The 22,402-nt window shown below is 42.4% G+C and overlaps 1 protein-coding gene across 1 annotated transcript in view; it reads left to right on the top strand.

Annotated features, from left to right (window-relative positions):
* Positions 1-7,296: 7,296 nt before the first annotated feature.
* Positions 7,297-22,402, top strand: part of ncoa1 (nuclear receptor coactivator 1) — a 63,766-nt gene continuing 48,660 nt past the window's right edge. Inside the window, exons 1-2 of the mRNA XM_036581237.1 lie at positions 7,297-8,282; positions 8,366-8,471. Of these exons, the coding sequence (XP_036437130.1) occupies positions 8,183-8,282; positions 8,366-8,471 (206 nt within the window). The 5' untranslated portion in view covers positions 7,297-8,182. The remainder of the gene's footprint in view (positions 8,283-8,365; positions 8,472-22,402) is intronic.

Below are 22,402 nucleotides of genomic sequence, written 5' to 3'. Positions count from 1 at the left end.
TCATGAACAAACAGCGTGGTGGGAAGGCTACTGTGGCCGCTCCAGCACACCTTATCCATGACGTTATCTGCCAGTTTGATATGATTAGAAATTAAGTGACCACAACTAAATCAATTCTAACCCCATTCAGTGCATTGGTAGACGGCAAATGTTGTAAGGGCGGCCAAAATCTTTTCTCAAAACCTGAACAGTTTTCCTTGAAAGGAAATCCATGCCACCGATCCCTAAGACCAGGACTGTGACCAAAATTTTATTAAGGCTGTTCCGGCAGTTTTAAAAATTCTGTTCTTATAAAAAAATGGTGTTACAAATCAAGGCCACAGCGCGCCGGCCATCCAGTTCAGCTCTGGGCTTGTTTGCTCTGTAGCCTTTGGCTGAGCAAAACCTAAATGCTGGCCTCAGGATGTTGATTGCTTCAGGCAGGGCAACACAGGGTAATGTCATTGTAATCATTACTTGTCATGTTTTTTAGAGCAGGGAATCATATCCAAAAAATGTGCCTGTTAGCTTTGGCCAAGTTGAATTTCTGTTCCTTTAGCTTGGCTTAGAAAGGGTCACCACTGGATCAAAACTATAAAATGGCAAAATCTATCTACCCAGGCTTAAATGTTTACTTACCATAAAGAACAAAACGTCTTAAGGTGGTTCAGTTGCAAGGTTGTCATTCCTGGTATGTCCATCATATTCCTGTCGTCTGCATCAACCGCAGCTTGTCTGCTGTCATGCTACAGTTTTATGCCATTATATCTCCGTATGATCCTCTTAGATCAGGGGTCGCAACCCAAATGGTAAGAAGAGTCATTTTGTCAAGTTTCAAGAAAAATCAGTCCACCTTGGGAGCCACAACATTTCATGTCCATTTATTTAAGTATTGTTTTACCATCTTGGCTGTAAATATGTCTCAGTATGTACTAATGTACCAGTACAGGCTATAAAATATAAACAAAAACACAGACTTACTTTGCTCTGCTTTAAGCTTTAGCTCAGCTGTAGCTGCTTTTCTCGCATCTCCGGCAGGAAACTTTTCCTCAAAAGTAGAACATTTTCTTGTAAAATGTCTCTCAACGTTCGACTTTTTATGAGGCTGAAGTCGCTTCTCATTCTCCAGCTTCTTGTTCGAATTGTCCCGTTCCACCTTAAATGGCACCCGAGGTGGCAGAATGGAACTGCTGTACCATTTAAGGTGGAACGGGGACAATTTGAATGATTGGCTGACTTTAGCTTTGCAACTTTTTAGTGTTTGAGAGTTTCTTGCTGCAGCCAAAACCAGCTGAGTGCTTATAAATGCGAATAAGTCCATTCGTCTCCAAATTATCGAAGTTCGTCTTAAATCTTTCTCTTTGCCTTTTCGTTAGCTGTTAGCTAGGCGAGATTGTCTGTGTTGCTATGGTGACCAGCGGTCTGCACGCCAGCCTTCAAGGTTAAAGGGTGAATTAGCAGTTCTACATTAACTCCAGAGTTTAAGACCATTTATTGTTAAACTGTGTTGAACGATCAGCAGAGCTTTATTTTACTGTAAAGGAGGATTATTTTATTATTACCTACAAATCTGATTCTGCTGTGGAGCCGCAACAGGGACAGTAAAAGAGCTGCATGGGGCTCTGGAGCCACGTGTTGCCGACCCCTGTAGTAAAGCATCAGGGGAAAAAGCTGAGAGCATATATTTCATAGCAAATTACAAAGAGCCTCAACAACTACTTATAATACCATGTTTTCAGGCCTTTATTGCAGCTTCTGCTCTTTTCAGGAGGCTTGCTTTCAGTTTTTCAAAGAATTTTGCATGGGTATTTTTCAGCACCTCCAAAGTTCAGTATCGTAATCCAAGTAATAATTCCGAATACAGATGTCCAGGTTTGGTGTTTTAGTGCAGATTTTCTTTGCCAATTTCCTTTTCATCTGCCTCTTGATAGCCGCACAGGTTTGGTTGGTCTACCGAGTCTTGCGTGGTTGTTAGGATCTTTAACAGTTTTTTTGAACTCAGTTTTGGAAATCCATTCAGGCGGATTATCTTATATCTAATCTCCTCAGAAATATCTCCTTGAGTCATTTCAGATTCCAATGAGAAAGAAGTGAGCAAGGCAGCTAAGGTGTGTGAGTTGTTGCTTGTGTAAATGTTTGTGTTTGTTTGAAGGGGAATTTAATATCAGTGACACTGTTGGGAGCAGCCTTTGTTGGGAGAACACTGCTGTCACTCGTTGGTTTTAAGGAGGGAACGGTTAAAGTGTCAGTAGGTGCACAAAAGTAAAGAGTAGATAAGTTAAATGCTGACATTTGATATTATACTTAATGTTGGAGAGTTTTCTATCAAATCTGCTTTTTTTTTCTGAAACTGAAAAATAAAAACTGTATTTTATGGCCTTTTTGATATGAAAACGAGCGAAAGAGTGGTCTCTGACTTGTGTGTAGTACTCAGGGTCTGAATTTCAGTGCTCGATTGTGGGTATTGTGGTAATTTAATTCATTTCCGCAAATCTAACGCTTACAATATGGGGGATTCCCGCAGGCGTTTACAGCGATGTTTAATAATGTTCAGCCAATGTTTGCACCAGTGTGACGACTGGCCGAACGGACTGACTTCCACCCTGGACAGTATACTTGGCGCATTCTCTCTCCCTCTATCTACGAGCCTACGAGCACCCTCTGCCGCTGCGGCACCTCTCGCTAACATTTACAGACAGGTTTCAATGACGTGGACTTAAACAAACATTGACCGCTGGCTAAAACATAAATCTACATCATCTGAAGTGGAACCCGCTCAGAAAACAACACCAGAACCGGAAAAGGGCGCAGAAAGCAGCGCTAACGATGTCTGCGTTAACAGTATTAATCCTCAGGATCCTCAGTCAGGTAACAGTAACGTTAATGAGCTGAAGCAGCACGAAGACAAGTTTCAGACTAACTGGCTTAGAATATCTCCGTGGCTCGAACTTAACGACGGTGAAATGAGCTGCTCGATTTGTAAAATGTACGGTGCTGCGTCTTTTACCAGCCAATGTTACTAAACGTCAACTTTAAGGCGCCACTCAGACGGCATTTCTCACACCGCAGCCTTGAAAAGGAAGCATGACGCAGATTTGGCAAAGAATGTGATGGCTAATGATGTTGAAGTTGCGCAGTTGCAGTGTGAGGAGGAAACGATGGGGCTTCTCAAAACCGCCTACTTTATAGCAGAAAATGAACTGGCTAATTCATAATTTGGTCAACTGGTTAAATTCAGGGAAGAGATGGGCCCAGTCCCATTTCTTATTTTTACCCCTACTCCTTGTTTTTGAGTGTCACCTTGCCCCTTGGAACTGAGTTACAGGGTAGTGGTTGAACTCTTCCCTCTGAAATGGGACCCTCAAATAAAAAGAGCATCACTTCATTAACAGCTACCAGCGCTGCTCTGTAGGCGACCCTGCCAGTCTGCAGTGACAGCAGAGGAGGGTAAAGTTCAGCTCCTCACTGCTGGGCTTTAGTTACATTAAGGGAATCATATGCCTTCAAAGAGGGGGGCAATTATTTATTATCACCCCCCTAACTCTTCAGTGATATGAAGCTGAAGTCAGTTATTCTCCAGCTTCTTAATCAAATTTTCCCGTTCCACCTTAAATGGTGCAGCAGTTACATTCTGGTGCTTCAGGCGTCAGAACTGCTGGACTATTTAAGGTGGAACGGGAAAGTTAGCCAGCTACAGAGACATTAGTACACTATTACCGATTTTTTTGTATGCTTGTTATGAAGAAAACGATCATAATACACTGAAACGACATTAAACTAAGATAATACAATGGTTATTGTAATTTTTTAACAGAGAAAATTCTCACATTTGTGTGTTTCTTTGGTCTCTTGTTCTCCATCTTGCCGTTTTTTCTTTTTTTTTCTCATAACTCTCTTTTTGGAGTCTCTGAAAAATCTCCGTTTAGAGGGTCATGTAGCTCCAACACGCCCCACCCCTCTATCTCAACAAAAATCGGGACACCCTACCCCTAGACGTGAACGCGCAAAACAGAGGGCTAAGGGCTAAGTGGTAGGGCGAGGGGTGAAATAGGACTGGGCCATGGAGTGTCCTTCTTTCAAAAAGCTTTTAAAAAGAACGGGACAAATAGTATCCCCCCACCCAAAGTGTATCAATCCCCCCTATGTGAAACATTTTTGGGGGGGAATCCTCCCCTATTTTGAAAAATGAATTTCAGGCCCTGGTTCTGTGGATAAGTATCACATCAGAGCGAGTTTTATCTGTGAGGTAGCGTTGGTGACTTCAGTAGCCCAATAACTGCGAAGTGCCAGTGTACATGATGGCATTGTGTCGGATGAAGCAGTCTTGCCTACTGTTTGCAAACTGTCTTCTAACAAGCACATTTTCGTTGAAACTGCCATATAAATCAATTGCAGCAGGCTCTCATAGATTGATACTTCAGCCTGTATGTCTGGTATGTGTCTATTGTCATTTATTTTGGACAGTAAGGAAGCTATTTAGCCGAGCTAACGATGTGCTGCGACTCTGAGCCAAACTTAAGTGTCCTGGGTCTCAAAATGCACTCTGTGAGCAGAAAAATGTGACGTTTCGCCTCCGCTAAGAGCTCAAGCCTCCTCATCCCTAATAGACACACAGTTTTTTTAGACTAATCGATCATGGCATGTGGTGCTTTGTAGCTGCCTGCGAAATTCTAGCTGCTGCTGCAAACTTGGAGACTTGTGAATGCTCTGATTGATGCTTAGGGAATAGGCATTGTCCAGTGCCCCGTTAGGCAGCGCTTGCCAGCCTTTAACAGAGCGAGGGCACGACTTCTGTGCCATCGCTAAAACCTGCGCCACAAGCGGTCCCACCTTGTCACTTTTCTTTACCCTACCGATTCTGGCTCATAAACCGATTCTTTTAAAGTTTAAAGCCGGCCTAATTTCCGTGGTTTCTTGGCCTGCGTTAAATGTGCCGGTTCGAGGTGAAATGCTGAAAACGAGGCTGCTGGGGATTAGGGGCTCACAGGCTGTCGGCGGTTTTTCAGCAGGCCCCACAATGGCAGCCTGTTCAGGCCCTACAGATCAAAGTTGCCCACGCCTGCGAGCCAAGCAGTGGTCCCAAGAAAGCCCAGCAAAGCTCCTGCCCCCCTCGGTGGCGCACCTCAGACGCCAAGCGGAGCATCTGAGTGGGAGAGCCGCGCTGGCTTCCTGAAGGAACACACACAGCCTTGGCACGTCGTGGTGCCGAGACTGCTTCAGAAGTCGTGCCCTTAGCTTCGAGGCTCTTTCGCAGACGAAGCCAGCTAGGGTGAGCCACCTGGCCCAAACGTACAATGATGGCAGTTCCTTGCTCAACTCTGGAGTTTTGTTTAGGGTTTTGGCCCGGAATGACTTGTTGTGTAAGGGAATGTGTGCGTCAGTGTCTTTAAGTTGGCCCTGTATGCTGAAGGATTCCCTTACAGGGAGCTTGTACACGTCTTGTTGCTATGGTTACGGGCAGCATCCGAGGACACCTGATGCTAGTAGAGAACATTTTATGCGGTGCTCTTCAAGTAAACACAGTAAGCACAGACCGAAAATTAGCTTACGTTGCTTGATGAGACATATTGACTGTTACTATTACCTTTATTTGACACAAGCTGTTCTGCTGGCATCAGTAGATATTTAGCGCAGTCCCACTTCAGACTGTAAATGATCTGATGGAGGTAAACTTCTTTAATAGTAGCTTGACTGGTGTTCAGTCAAATGCAGGTCGGTTCAGGGAATGTGGCTCCTCAGCTTCTGAGGGTTCTGGGCCTCAATAGGGCCAGTGCTTAGACAGTTGTCAATCAACCTTTATTTAATCTCGGAGAACATTAAGGGTGACCCTCATTTACAGTGTTGCCGTGTTGATACAGAACAAGGGATTGATAATGAGAATGTATCAAGCAATAAAAGTAAATTTAATTAAAAAAATGATTAAAATCAGGTAAGTATAAAAAAAGAAACGTTAATAATAAAAATACATAAAAATACAGTAGGAAAAAAAAACAATAAACTTTGCTAAAATGTAAAAGTTAATAAAATCAAATCAAAACAAAATAAAATAAAAGGAGAATAAGATCAAAAAGTAAACTAAAATTTATTTAGAATGACTAAAAAAATAATGAAATAATCATAATTAAAATAAGGATATGAATAATAATAAATAAACAAACAAATAAATAAATAATAAAATAATGAAAATAAGACAATAATGGTAAAAAAATCAGGTAAAACAGTTAGGGCCAGATCGGAATTCGTGCGACTTTTATGTCAATCCAACTCGACATTTGTCATAATTTTGCGTTGCTGAGACTCAAACGCTGATGTTTCTGTACCAAAAAATTAGAAGAGACTTATTGCAGGAGTTTTTTTGAGCGAAACGGCCGAATGCGACCGTAAGAGAACGAGGCTGCAGCATAAAGAAAAAATTAAAGAATCTGAGGACATGAACCAAAGAACTGTGGCTGAATAACGTGCCCTTTTTACGGCGTACTCAAACACATTCTGGGTGATGAGCCCAGCTGTCAGTCAGTGAAGCTTCATGATGGCTCCTGTGATGCTGGTGAAGATGAAGCTGATCCTCCGGGAGCGACTGGCATTCGTTGGCAGTCGTGATTGTTTACCTCTGGATGAGCCGTGAAGCAGCGTGACGCTCTGTTCTTTTGCGCATGCGGGTCAGTTTAGGAGCTGATCTGTTCAGACTGATGTCTCATACAGATCACATTTAAAAGGTAATCTGAACAGCCAAACAACAAATCATATTTGGTGAGAAAATCAGATTTTGGCCACTTTTACCTGCTGTGTGAACGAAGCCTTAGACGCCCTGTTATGTATTTTTTTTGTAAATTATATTGCATGCTTTTTTCAGCTGTTTGATTAATTATTTTTTTTTAGCTCCTTGCAATCAGTATGGACAATCTTATTTATTTATTCATTTATTTATTTTTCTATCACTCAGGCACTAAAGGAATCAACCCTTTTACTGCCTATCCCCATACTGTGCCTCTAAGTATGGAGACTCTGTAGCAGGGGTATTTAATTAAAATTCAGTAAGGTCCAGTTAAAGACATTTTCCTCAAGCAAAGGTCCGGAACATCATAATGTCTAATATGCATTATGATTCAGTGCCATATACTGTTTACTGAAGTAGCCTAGCAGGTATATCAACATCTTATACAGTCAACAACTGAATGTCAAATCAAATAAAGTACAATTCAGTCATATTTTAACAATATTTGTTGTCAGTTTCTCTTTTTAGAGCATGTCGTGAAATAATCTGGCTCACTTTCTTCTCCGACTGCTGTGCCTCGCCTCGTGTGTGCGTCACTCACTCGAGTCTCAGTGCTCATCGTAATGCCCCGATCTGATTGGCTGAGTAGCGTCACGTATGATATTTACAACCCATGTGATTGGTCTGTGAGTCTTCCAGTCTACCGATTAAAATAGGACCACCCCGTTGATATTAAATAGTTGCCCACAGTTTATCAGTTATAGGTCCAGGTCCGCCTTGGCCAGAGTCTGGGTCTGGACTCTGCGCCTATTAAGACCTCTTCTCTTGAGTCTCTCAGACTGACGATCAGACCCTCGTACTGTGCCCATCATGGGTGCACCGGAAGTGTCATGAAGGCTCGAGATGAGCAGGGGAAAAGTCCGTTCTCACTTCTTCTGTGGAATTCCCCCCCAACTCAGAAAACAGAGTCATGCATCATTGGAGAGCATGACCCATAGATTACTTACCAGTGCATAAATGGTGCTTATTCAAAGCTTAGTTCTCTCACCCAGTCACCATGCAGCGCTCGCACATTAGCCACGCGAATGGGGATTTCGCGGCGCCCGAGCTTGATGCTCACAGCCATGAGCCAGATGCATTTGTGGCTGGAAAGCGCTGTGGATCAAAAGCGTCTTTAACTTAGCGATTCGGCTCTTGACAGATTCATGATGCCTCAGTGAGGAGCTGTTGATTTCATGCATGGCCGACGGGAATGAAGCAGTCACTTGAGGCTGTGCGTAACATGGTGTCATCTGACTCTTGTGCTCCAACAGTTCGGGCCATGTCGCTTGACCTTTTGCTGGTTTATGAGCAGAAAGACATGCGACCGTTGTCCTGCCTTCATGCATGCTGGTTTGGGCAGATAATTGATTTTTCTGTCGGTTTAAATTTTTTCTTCCTTGCCGTGTCATTTGTTCGTTCTGGATACTGTTATCTGATTCTGGTTGAATGCGTAGAATGGATGCCATTTGGCTGTCTTCCCTAAGCTTATGTGAATCAATTTCCTGGACTGTATCACTTAACCCTGCTGGCCTGCTGCTGTTGATTTGTGAGTATTGGATTATGTGATTGGCCGAGTGCCTTGTCTGAACTTGAACCCATTGGCTGACTGGTGTCTCCACTCTCCCACAGCTTTGCATAAGCTCAAAATGAGTGCCCTGGGAGAGAATGCCCTTGACCCCGCCACCCCGGAGTCACGCAAAAGGAAAGGCTCACCATGTGACACCTCTGGTCCAAGGTAAGTTGAACTAAGCTTATCTCGCTCTTTGTTTCAGTCTGTTATGGATGCTCATGCTGTTATTTACACTGATGTATTGATGTATTGACTTCTGAATCTCACCAGCAACAAAATAAACAGGTTTCTACCAGAATCAGGTGGAGTATTCTTCCTCTGTTTCAAGCGAGATGTTTTCGTGTGCTGTTTGGACAGGTTTATTCTAGCCTCATGAGCCTGACGGGCCCGGTATCGGATCCATACATACATACATACACCGTCCAGGCATAACATTATGACCACCTCCTTGTTTCTACACTCATTGTCCATTTTATCAGCTCCACTTACTATATAGGTGCACTTTGTAGTTCTACAGTTACAGACTGTAGTCCATCTGTTTCTCTGCATACTTTGTTAGCCCCCTTTTACCCTGTTCTTCAGTGGTCAGGACCTCTATGGACACAGCAGTGCTGCTGGAGTTTTTAAACACTGTGTCCACTCACTGCCCACTCTATTAGACACTCCTACCTTGTCAGTCCACCCTGTAGATGTAAAGCCGGAGACGATAGCTCATCTGCTGCTGCACAGTATGAGCTAATCATCCTCTAGTCCTTCATCAGTGGTCACAGGACGCTGTTGGCTGGATATTTTTGGTTGGTGGACTATTCTCAGTCCAGCAGTGACACTGAGGTGTTCAAAAACTCCAGCAGCACTGCTGTGTCTGATCCACTCAGACCAGCGCAACACACACTAACACACCACCACCACGTCAGTGTTACTGCAGTGCTGAGAATGATCCACCACCCAAATAGTACCTGCTCTGTGAGGGTCCATGGGGGTCCTGACCACTGAAGAACAGGGTAAAAGGGGGCTAACAAAGTATGCAGAGAAACAGATGGACTACAGTCTGTAACTGTAGAACTACAAAGTGCACCTATATAGTAAGTGGAGCTGATAAAATGGACAATGAGCGTAGAAACAAGGAGGTGGTCATAATGTTATGCCTGATCGGTGTAGATTCATACATACTTACATAAATAAATATATAAAAAGGTGCTTTTTTACATCTGCCACCAGAGGAGTTAGTTACATGAGCGAATGAGAGTTTAAATCGGTTGATTAGTGATTAGTTTATTATTGATTAATCAGAGTTACGATAAAGCATCACTGACTTCGATTCCTATTTGTTTTTTTTGTTTTTTTTTGTTTAGCAAATAATTTGTGACAGAGTGATTAAATTGGCTTTGTTAGATAACGTCCTTTACGAGTCAGAATGAACTGTGATGCTTAGAAATGACGTGATTAATGGAGAAGATCAGTTTAAATGGCAGGAATAGACACTTTTTTGCCTCAGCCTTAAGTGCTTAAATGGGGAAGAGGCGTAATGTAATTTTACCACAGGACCATTTTGGACTGGATATGAAATCTTAGTATGTCGCTGTTGTCGGAAGAAAACCTTGTATCTCCAAAATGGTAACTTTTACAGGAGAAGGAAAAAACCTACTTTACTTTTAATGTAAGTCAATGGAACCAGACTTTTTTCCAAGTAATTTTGGGCCGATTCTTTTGGTCCATTCTTCATGAAATTTACACACAATGTGCAGAGCAACAGGCATTTTCAAATTATGTCAAAAACTGAAAAATGGAGATACGAGGTTTTGTTCCAACAGCAGATCTGATCTGGGACCACATATGAAAGTGTCTCAGGTCAGATTTGTGTGTCCACACAGCCCTGAAAACATCAGATCTGCGTCACATCAAAGCAAATATTCAGATTTGTGCCACTTCGGCCTGATGGTGTGAATGTAGCCAGAGATGACAAGTAAATGCCTCCATCCATACTTCAAAGAAAAAAGAAAATGAAAAAGAAAACTTTGAGCCAGCAGCTTTGGCAGGCCCACAGTCTAAACCCCCCTCCACCCCCACCCCCTGGGGGATGCATGTCAAATGGTACTAAAATTAGGCAAGATCATGTACGATAAGAATTAGTCACAGTTAGAAACTGTTCTAATCAAAATATCTGTGAATTTTTTCACTGTCCTGACAGGCTCCTTTCATTTCTAGGTATGCGCCAAATTGAAATATCAATACCATTTTTTTTTCAGACCCAAGTAAAAAATATGAGTACATCTTTTTTGGTACTCAATGATACAAAGTCCGATACCGTACTGAATGACTTACTTAGAATTAAGTAGTTGTTAGTGTAAATGAGTGCGATCTCTACCTGTGTTGGGGAAAAGGTTGTGCTGTGCTGGTGTCTGAATTTTTCTGAGGTTGAGTCTGAGTAAATGAGCATGGTACTGGCACAATACCAGAATAGGTATCGATGCATCCGTAGTAATAAGTTACATTACTTTGATGAAATAATTAAAATAGTTTCCTCCTTAGTACGTTTTTAATAGACTAACTCGTAATCTGTAATCTATTACATTTCAAAAGTACCCTTTTCCAATATGAACATTGTTGGAAATTATTTTGTAGTACTGTGAAGTATTGAAGTATTTTCATACACTGAGTTCGCTAACGTTAGTGTAAGGTTAGCTGGACCACTGTTTCGTGATGTAGTAGTAATAATCCGGTGTCGATCAGAGGAGGATGGGTTCCCTTTTTGAGTCTTGGTTCCTATCAAGGTTTCTTGCTCTTAGGGAGTTTTTCCCTGCCACTGTATCCTTCGGGGGCGCTCATGGGGGCTCGGACCCGGATTTTTCGGTAAAGCTGCTTTGTGACGAGACCTGTTGTAAAAAGCGCTTTATAAATAAACTTTGACTTGACGTGACTAATAATAATAACAATTAGTTGTCCATGAACATCAATAGAGAGTAATGTTACTTTGCGAATGTTCTTTTAAATATAACTTAACATTAGCTAGTTTAATCTACCTCTACCTCTGACCCTGCGTTCACACGGGCAGCGGCTTTTCGCCTCTTTTCGCCTCAAATTGCTGATCGCTCATCGCTGGTGGGCGTTTCTGAACTCGAGCGGACCCAGATGTGTCCCCGCTAGAAATAAAAATCCTGCTGAGAAATCTTGTGTGCTTATTTTTATTCAATCCCCTGTCAGTTTGTTAGGAAAACGGTATTTGGTCTTTGCGATTACCGTCTGTTTGTGGTGAAAGCACCGCCGCCATTATTCCACCTGTAGTAGGAACAACTATCTATGAACCAAAAATGGAGCGTACCGTTTTACAGTGGCGGAGATAAAGTGCGTACTATGCTGCTCGATGCTCAATTCCTATTGGTAATCGCCCCATCGCTTCACTCCTTATTTGCATAAAGTTAAACTCTCAACTCTCACGTCGCTGACTCCGCCCACTTCGCGTCGCCAGTGTTCGCACTGCCTCCTGTCGCCGGAAATCGCCAGCTCTCACTGAAAATGAATGACTGCAGTGTGAATGCAGGGTGACTTCTCTCTTCTCGCTGTCTCTCTTCCTCTGGTTGGGTGCATAGATATAAGAAAACCGGATTGGGTGTCTTCACTTCCTGTATCTGTTTCAAATTAAAAGCTCTCTGCAGAGTTTAATACTTGTGACTTCATGACATTTCATTAAATTCTGAAGCAGTGGTGCCAGTAATTTTGCGGTGGCGTCAACACTGGAGGGACGTGAAAGTCTAGTGGTAACTGGATCACGAGTAACATTGTTCTTGTCAAATTGCCTTTTTTTGTGCTTTTATTCTAAAATATGCTATGAAAACTAGTTTGAAAAAAAATGCAGAGAGGAAAACTTGCGAAAGAAGAGAGTAGCGTTCAGATGTCAGCTGATTATGACTATTTTTCCTCCTTGTTTATTCAGAATAATTAAAGGTTCTGGAAACAGAACAGGGCAGCTCATGTTTTGATACAAAGCCGTCCTCCAAGCCAGGTTGTGAAATACCACTGAGGCAGATGTGCCGTGCCTCGTCTGTCTACGGTCACTGACTCCTGAAAACAGAACATAGCATGCTGAGAATGTGAGATACAACAACTATGCCAAGAAATCTTGTAGGTTTTTGAGTGTAGCGAGGCAGTTAGACTGTACACACGTTCTGTTTGCATAGGCTGAGTCCGGACGGCAGGTAAAAGTGGCAAACAAACATCCAAAGACATCCAACAAACACAGCTGTCCTCTGCCTTTCCATTAGATTAGATCCTTAGAATCCTTTAATGCGACTTCAGAATGAGCAAAGTGCTGCTTTAACCCTTGTGTGGTGTTGATGTGTTTGTTGCTCAGTGGTCTGGTGGACCCACCGCATTATTGTTTTTAAATCAATACAGCCATAACAATTTATGTAAAAATACCAGATGTTTAAAATATCACAAGTGTCCAGCGTAGGGTTCTCCTTTAGCAGCTGTAGCCAGTCAGCAGCCTGTCCATGTTGTCCACCCTCGCACACACACACACACAGACTTCACAGAAAATGAGCAAAGACCAAGAAATCTGAGGTTGAAATAATAATAAATCACATCATTTTTTCATTTGGTAAACACTGAAAATGGGTCCCACAGATCTGAACACCACACAAGGGTTAAACTTGGAGGACAGACAGTCGAGTCGAACACACTCCTCGAGTGTTCTATTGCTTTTATACAACAGTTAAATAAATAAAGTAATAAATGAATAAACTGGGCCGTGAACGCGGCGTTTAATATGTTTTAATGTTCACAGTTCCTTCCGCCAAATTATAGTTCCTTAACAAGCAGCTCGTTGCTGCGTCAGAGTAACGAGCTCCACCCACTCGCTGCACAGTCTGCTGTAAGCCTCGCCTTTTGAAGTACAGACTGAGCCATAAAACTGCCGCAATATCAAGTTCAGCTCAGTTTTGTCAATTTTTGCAATTTTTTAATGTTGTTTTGTTCCAGCCAGTCTGTAAAGCATCTTGGAGCCCGATTTTTGAACTCAGAAGAAACTCAGATGACGTGTAGTAGGTTCACTTGTTATTTTGGGTAGTAAATAAAATGACTATCTGTATTGTAGACTCCTGGTTTCTGTCACCACCACTGTAAAGAAATCAAAGGTGGTAAGTTTCTTTATTTCACATCAGACAACTCCGAATGACTGTTTACGTACCACGGCTTGAATTTTGCAGAAATTTAAAAAAAAATCTAGAAAGTTGTAGCAAACTCACAAAGAAAACATGCTCATTTGTTTTGGAAACATTTTAAAAAGCCGGATGTTCCTGTCGTTTCGGGCAGTTTTGTAATAGTGTCGGTTCAGTGCAGTAGGAAAAGGCATTTGGTGGTAAAGGTACAGTAGTGTTGGTAGATCTAGTGGTAGCAGTTGGTGTTTGTGGAATTAATAGTATTTGTAGTGTAGTAGAGTGTGTGTGTGTGTGTGTGTGTGTGTGTGTATGGGTGTGTGTGTGTATGGGTGTGTGTGAGGTAGCAGGACTGGTCTGTCCGGCTGTGTGATAGTACCTCTTCCACGATAGAGGCCTTGGTGGGGCTGATGTAACAGCTTGTTTCTACAGCAACCCCACGCAGCGCCTGACCTGCGCACCGCGCCTGCGCGCAACCTTGGCAATGCGCTGACCTACTTTCTTCGCCTGTCTCCCCCAACACACACACACACACACACACACACACACACACACACACATGTGCGTAAACAGAACACACACACGAGAGTCATCTATATGTGCATGGACTCGCTCACCTCAGCCTCTATATGAAGTCTAACAGATAAGCCCACTTTTAGGTCCTCACACAACACTCCCATCATATGAGTCACTCACGCACACTCTCCGCTGCACACATGCGCACACACACACACACACACTCGCTCCCATTACAGTGTAGCGCACACAGAGCGGAGAATGTTGAAGAATAAACAGTTCCTGCCACGACTCCCCAACTGACCCGCTTCAGTCCTTTGCTAATGTCTGTCGTTCCTCAAACATTTACAGTATCACTTTCTTCCCTGTGCCTCGGCGAGCCTGTTTACTGGCAGCTTTCTCCAAACTGACTTTCGTTTTTCACAGGGCAGAAACTTTCGTTCCTTTTGACAGGTTGAGAACGAGGGTCAGATGTGCTACATTCCACTGATATATCACACTTTGTCATTGCTGTTATGTCTCTTTCACTCGCTCTCTCGCTCTCTCCATTATTTCTCTCTGCCCCCCCCATTTCTTAAACATATACTGATACTGGGTATCGTTATCATGTAGGCCTGTTGCGATCAAGTTTTACCTGATGATTAATAAAGCAATAAGCCACTCAAGGCTGTGAGTTACTGTGATTTATACCATGGGTTGTTTGCAATGGCCTATTATTCCCTTCATTGTAATAAAATAGCAACAACGCACAGCCTCAATTGGCTTATTGCTTTCACAAAACAGTGGCCAATATAAAGTATGATAAAATTCTAGTCATCAGTGGCGAACCCCTGCCTGTGCTGGACAGGAAAACGTAGTCTTTCGGAGCAAGATATATTCATTGGATTTTCACAAGCACACAACGGTTACTTCTGTCCACGCAAGCTGATTGGTTGAGAAACGTTCTAACCGTGCTGTTATTTCACCATAACATCACGTTTTTTTCACAAACACTATCACTCCGCTGAGACGCCGTTGCTAAGCGACGACTTTGACAGCTGGAGGAGACGCTCAAGCCATTTGAACGTTTTTACTTCCTACTTTGCCACAAACAGAAAACGAATACTTTTCAGATCACATTTGACTGTCAGCTGATTTGGTCAGACTCTGAAGATGAGACGACACTAAATTCCCAAACTGTCGTCACCACTGAGCAGCTTTTCAGTCGGCAGCTGTGACAGAAGAACAGCTAAACAACTTGGAATCAGCCAGAAATGAACCCAACACCATTCGCCAAACTAAATGGGCTGTAAGATGCTTTACAGACTGGCTGAAACAAAACAACATTAATACTGATCTGGCGAAAAATGACACAACTGAGCTGAACTTGTTATTGTGGCAGTTTTATGGCTCAGTCTGATTTGGTCAGACTCTGAAGATCAGACTACACGTTTGGCGAATTGTACTGGGTTCATTTCTGGCTGATTCCAGGTTGTTTAGCTGTTCTTCTGTCACAGCTGCTGACTGAAAAGCTGCTCAGTGGTGATGACAGTTTGGGAATTTAGTGTAAGGAGCTGGAGGACGAATTGCCGGCTGTGCAGCGAGTGGGCGGAGCTCGTTACTCTGACGTAGCAACAAGCTGCTCGTTAAGGAACTATAATTTGGTGAAGGAACTGCGAACATTAAAACATATTAAACGCCGCGTTCACGGGCCAGTTTATTAATTTATTACTTTATTTATTTACCTGTTGTATAAAAGCAATAGAACACTCGAGGTGGTGGTGTGTGTTACTCGCCTTCGGCTTGTGCAACCAAATCACAGCCGTGGTGTCATTTCGTGATAACACACTCCCTCTTTTAATTTTACAGTGGTTTCGAAGGCGGCTTAGCCAATCAAATTTTGAGCGATAGAGCGATGTAATTGGATATTGTCGCTGATTAAAAAAGTAATCTGATGACGATGCTTAAAAGGCGATAATCACTATATTGGTAAACCGTCAGAGAACTGGAGAGGACTAATTGGCTAACAGCTTGCTAAATATGTCGGGAAATTGGGGTTCATGTTCCTTTAAGCAGTGCGTGGGCGTGCTCCCAGTAGTTTTTGTTGTTTTCGATTAGAGAGAGAGAGTGTTTGAAAGTTTAAATAGCAGCCTTTTAGTTCTCTCTACAACACTCTGTAAGGCTATCTTTACCTGCCCCTCGGCTCTTCCTCTTCTACTTACTTTACATTCAGTTTAGCTTTAGTACATAGAAACGAGCATAAATGCCGACATGGGAACTTCGGCTTACTTCGTTGTGTCTCACTGCATCAAAACAACCAAGCCGAAGACTGGGTTTCACCCTAGAAGAGCAAGCTCTAGCTCTGGAACTTTTAGAAGTAGAGGAAGTTCCTCTGTTCCAGCCTCTCTGCCAGAAATGGCATGTAAAAAATGTAAAAAGTAGTATTAAATAATATGTACGCATAATGTTCTATTCACTCTCACAGTTAAAAACATTGGGTTATTATGGGGCTTTTAAAAGCCGTACGACTACGGTCATTTTCCATTCTGCTCTGGGTTTCCCAAAGTGGGACAGGGTGGCAGGATAATCACAATTTACAAAAGGTTGTGCTAATTATTTTTACCTATCAACCAGGCCTAGTTGTCATAATTAATCACCATCATCATCATCATCATCATTAACTGCTTAACCCAGATAGGGTCGCGGTAGCAGTTGGGAGAGCAGAGAATCCCAGACGGCCTTGTCCACTGCCACTTCCTCCAGCTCATTCCCGGGGACCCCAAGCCGCTTCCAGGCCAACTTGGAGATATAATCTCTCAAGCGGTTCCTAGGACAACCCCGGGGTCTGGTAAACCCCCACCGGGAGGCGTCCAGGGGGCATCCGGATCAGATGCCTCAACTGGCTCCTCAACGGTGCGGAGGAGTAGCGGCTCTACTCAGAGCTCCTCACCCTCACCCTGTCAGTAGGGTGTAGCCCACCACCCTGCGAATAGGCTCATTTCTGCCGCTTGGATTCGTGATCTCATTCTTTCGGTCCATACCCAAAGCTCATGACCACAGGTGAGGGTGGGAATGTAGACCGACCGGTAAACAGAGAGCTTTGCCTTATGCCTCAGCTCCCTCTTCACCACTACAGTCCGGCACTATGACCGCTTTACTGCTGCCGCCTGCCCAGCCTGCGGCCGATTTCACCATCCCTGTTCACATCACTCAAGAACAGGACCCCGAGATACTTACACTCCTCCACCTGGGGCAGGTCTAAATAATTGTAATTAACAGTTTAATTGCCTTTTTTGTGTTAATTGAATGCAACTAATCTCGCAAGACTATCGACAGACTCTGGTAGCAAGAACTTTCTACTTTGTACATAGGAAGCCATTTGACTGACAGGCAAAACGATAGCCTGCTGTTTTGGCATAGCGTGTAGGGGGAAGTGCTTGTGAAAATCCCATGTACATATCTTGCTCTGAAAGGCTGATTTTCCTGTCCAGTACAGGCAGGTTTTTGCCATTGCTGACTAGAATTTCGCTGGAAAAATAAAACTTTGTTTCCTGTGTAAAAGATAAAAGTACTGCACAAAGGTGTATAAGCGTGGATATGCGAATAGCCAATGAGAATGCAGCTGACAATCTCGACAGTTGCGGCCAGCTACATGTGCAAAAGATATCAGGCGCTCAGTTTCCGAGTGGGTGGTGTGTCTGAGGCTGAGGCTGCTGTAGTAGAAACTTAAACTGGCCAAATTAACTGAAACTGTGTTGTTTCCTAGATGATACTTAGTACTAGTAACTAAAATCAAAAGGCACAAGTAAGCATTACTTGCAGCTGCCCTCCAAAGGTGTTACAGCACCAGTCAGAGGTTTAAAGATAGATAGATAGGCAGACAGATGGATACTTTATTGATCCCAAAGGAAATTTAGCAGTCAGTAGCCGCTCAGTTATAATAATAAGGGTCACACAACACAAGACAGTTATAATAAAATAAAATGTTATTATAAAAATAAGGGTTTTGGTAACACCCATAATGTCTCAAGAAAAATGGTTTTTTAGTTTTATTTACATTTCGCTGTTGTCGGAACAAAACCTCGTATCTCTAAAATGGTAACTTTACAGGAGAAGGAAAAAACATACTTTACTCTTAATTTAAGTGAATGGAACCAGACTTTTTCCAAGTCATTTCGGGTCAATTGTTTTGGTCCAATCATCATGAAATTTACACATAATGTAAAGGCCAACAGGCGTGTTCAAATTATGTCAAAAACTGAGAAACTGTTTGCAACGTAATCATATTAATGTGAAAGCTAACAAGTGTAGACAATAATTGAGGCCAGCTTAAATAGTTGCAGTATCTGCAGAAAATGCTGGGTTGGATGTTGGAGGAGGAAAATGAATCCAATACTGTAACGAATTTATCCTGAAAAAGCAGTGCTTGAGTAGATCGAGCGAGTATGATAGCCTACTTGTAGATACTCATCTTAAAAGGCCCATATAAGGCAAAACTGAATTTGCTCTCATCACTTTTGTTTAATGAAAGAGTTTGATGTAGTGTGTAAATATTGTTTTTATAATAATTTTCAAAACGTTGACTCCCCAATCCAAACAGTCCGTAAATGAAAACCACACTGCAACAACATTTAATTTGTTTTTGTCATGTCATGAAAACTTGTTTACACACAACCACCAATTTAACTTACGGCAGTTTAGCTCCACCCGTTCACGCTAAAGTTGTAAAGAGTGTTTAACCGGGATGCTTTTTGATTGAAGCATGTTACAGGGCAGCCAGTCAGGACAGAGCTCATTTACATAAAGCACAGTAACAACAAGAGCCCCTTAAATTCAAAGGGATAAAAAGAAGTTGAAAAATGGTTATTTAGAAATTTGTTACGATTTTTTGTGGAACATAAATGCACACAGATGTAATTGGGTCTCAGGGAAAAGAAGAAAATACGGGAAAAAGGCAAGGCAAGTTTATTTATAGAGCACCTTTTAAACGCTGCTGGCATTCAAAGTGCTTTACAAATGAGAGAATTCAGAGTAAAAGATAAATAAACAATTAAAACACAACTGTATGTGAAAACAATTAAAATAAAAAAACATTAAAAACATAGTTAAAATGTGACAAACAATACATTTAAAAGAGAAAAATCATTAAATTAAAAATTAGAAATTAAATTAGGATAGTTAAATAACAAAAATTAAATACTGAAAGTTAGATTAGGATTAAAAAAAAGTGCTGTTACAGAGGAAAAAGGGGCTAGAAATGCTAATAGTGTTTGAACTGAGCTGAAAGCTGCCCAAACAGGAACGTTTTTTTAAGCCTGGATTTAAAGAGTCCAGTGTCGGGGCTCTTCTAATGCTCTGTGTCCACTGGGTCCATTTAAGAGCAGCATAGTAGCTAAACGCTGCTTCTCCATGTTCAGTCTTTAAGATATAGAAGGTGAGATTTGGGGCCTTAAAGTGAAGAGCATCAGTTATAAATAGCTCAATTTAAAGCTTAGTAGTTTTTAAGGAAAAAAATGTTGGATTTGGGATCTGCTGATTCTCAAGGTTTCAGTGTCGATATCACTATAATAATCTTACTCTCGTCCCTTTTTTTCTTCTTCCCTCTCTTTCTCCCACCCACCACATCTCTCCTCTCTGTCTCTGCAAAGCTCTATAACCCACTTTCCAGCGTGCAGTGTAAGTCTGTGAGGAATGTGTGATGTGCATCTAGAGCTGAAAGCCTCGGCTCGCCCCTCATTAGTCCTGCTATAGGGCCCGGCCAGGGAAGTGTGTTTTTTGGCCTTGCACTGCCGGCAGCCCACCCACCGCGCGTCCCCGAAAGCACCTATCGCCCCATCGCCTCGGTCATCTGCTGGCTCTTCCCTCCTAAACCAACCCCCCCCCGCCTCATGGTCAGAGACTGTCCTCTTATCATCATGTGACCGAGGACATGCATGCAGCAGCTGGGTTTTCCTGCTCTCAAGCTGTCTGTGAGCCATGCCTCATGGAAACGTGAATTATTGAGAAGGCCCTGCAGGTTGCTGCACTCTTTCCTTGCACTTCCACCGTTCTTAGGCCTGGCCTGGAGATGGGGCCTCAGACGAAGTCTGAAATTTTCAATTTACTTTGGTTCATGTCTTCTCTCAGCTTGGCTGGGCACAGTTTTTAATTATTTTTAATATTTTTAATTGTCATGGCTAGTTTTTTTTTTTCATTTATCATATTTTGGTATATTGGGCTAGGCACTCTTAAGGTGTTTTCACACTTGGGCTGTCTCAGTGTCTGAAATGGACTCGGACTGTTGAGTCATGGTTTCTTTTGGGTTTGTGATCACGCCAAACGAACTCAGACCCTCTACACTGTTAGAAATAAAGGTACTTTGCTGGTACGTTTTTCATTCATCAAGGTACAAACAGTACAAATGTTCCCTCAAAGGTCCAACAGTGGTTTTAAGGTCTGATTGTGAACCTTAAATCAGTTTTTCCAGGTGAAAAGTTCGTATTTGTACCTTTTCATAACCGAATGTTTAAAACAGAACAGTAAAATAAAAGCCTGGAGGTGAGACGGGGTGTGTGGAGTCAGTACAGCTTAGAACATATCATTTCAGTGGGTTATGGTTCAGTTATGTTCCCTGACTAAAGGTACTGAGATGGACCCTTGAGGGTCCCAACCCAGTGACAAGAGGGGAACTGACCCAGTGACAGTTTCATACCTTGTTTTCTGAGAGTGTAAACGGCCCTCAAAATGAACCAGACTGAGACCACCTCCTGAGGTCTGGTTCATTTGTAGGTTGTTTTGTGGTTCGATTGATTTGTACATTGTGAAAACAAAACAGCCCCAGTCTGCTTTAGCTTTGCTTTATGGTGAAGACCTCGAGGCTCACTGTACACACAGCCAGTCTTCAGCACCTCAGCAGGTAAAAACAGACCAAGGATCATTTATAAGGTTCTACTCAGGATAAAGTCTGTCCGTGATCTGTGACAAGACAGCAGCGCTGACATATTAAAGCGATAAGATGCGAGAGGCCGCGTGATTTTAACGTGTTAAATGCTCATGCTGGACACGCAACACAGAGTTTTAGCTGCTTTCACACTGAACGCTGAATGAATGAGTTTCACAGGTTGGAGATCAGTAACGAGCACAGCCGAAAACGGAACGGCAGACATGCAGGGTCATTTTTGAAATTTTGCGCGATGCACTGCGGCCAATAGGAGAGCAGCAGGCGTTGTTGGTGGTTCCTCTCAACACCTGAAAGGTTCAATTTATCAGAGAACGCTGCCCACACCATGAGTGCTGTGTATGGGGTCTGAGTTCTGTTGGAGTTGTGGTCTGAACAAGAAGTGGTCTGAGATCTCAAAGGACCAGAAAGAAAACCGAGTCCTCTTTGTAGTTCACTTACAGGTCATTTGCAGTTGATTCCCTTCTAGGTTCACTCAGTTTGGTTCTTTTAAAACTAACTATATGTGAAAACACTGTTAGATGTGCATCCAAGTTATAACTGTACAAAACATAATCGCTTTAATTGAAAACAATACAAAGACAACAAATCCAATGTTGAAACGGAGAATTTTATTTTTTTTTAATGCATGCCTGTTCCAAAAACGTTGGAACAGGGGCAACAAAAGAATGGTAAAGTTGGGTAATGAACATCTGGTGAAACATCTCTCAGCTAATTAAGTTAATTGGCAACAGGTCAGTAACATGATTGGGTATAAAAAGAGCATCTCAGAGAGGCGGAGTCTTTCAGAGGTAAAGATGAGGAGGGGCTTCACCACTCTGTGAAAGACTGCACGATCAAATAGTGCAATAATTCAAGAATAACGTTTCTCAGCATAAAATAGCAAAGAACTTTTGCTTTTCATCATCTACAGTACATATTATTAAATGATTCAGATAATCTGGAGGAATGTCTGTATGCAAGAAACAAGGTTGGGAACCAGTATTTGCTGGCTGTGATTTTGGGCCCTCAGGCAGCACTGCATTAAAAAGAGACATGATCCTGTAGAGGACATCACTGCATGGGCTCAGAAATACTTCTGAAAACCACTGTATGTGAAAACAGTTCGTCGCTGCATCCAAGAATGCAAGTTAAAACTCTACCATGCAAAGAAGAAACTAATATAAACAGGATCCTGAAACGCCGCCGCCTTCTCTGGGCCCAAGCTCAATTAAGATGGACAGTGGAAAAGTGGAAAAGTGTCCTGTGGTGGTGTATGTGTGTGTATGTATATATGTATATATATATATAAACCCTAACCCTAGATGTGCATCCAAGTTATAACTATACAAAACATAATCACTTCAGACCAACCTAAACTGGCAAATCAGACTAAATTTATTCTGGGCTCAAATGGGTTAACAAATCAGTGCATAGTTAGGAGGTAGTTATTGTTCAGTGTGCATGTAATGGCAAAGAACACAGGCAGTGTTTGAAATTGTTTAACGTTTTGAGCTCACTCAGTTTCAGCG

This window comes from Colossoma macropomum, unplaced genomic scaffold, assembly GCF_904425465.1.
Source record: "Colossoma macropomum unplaced genomic scaffold, Colossoma_macropomum, whole genome shotgun sequence".
Lineage (NCBI taxonomy): Eukaryota > Metazoa > Chordata > Actinopteri > Characiformes > Serrasalmidae > Colossoma > Colossoma macropomum.
This window is presented reverse-complemented; position numbering and strand designations above follow the sequence as displayed.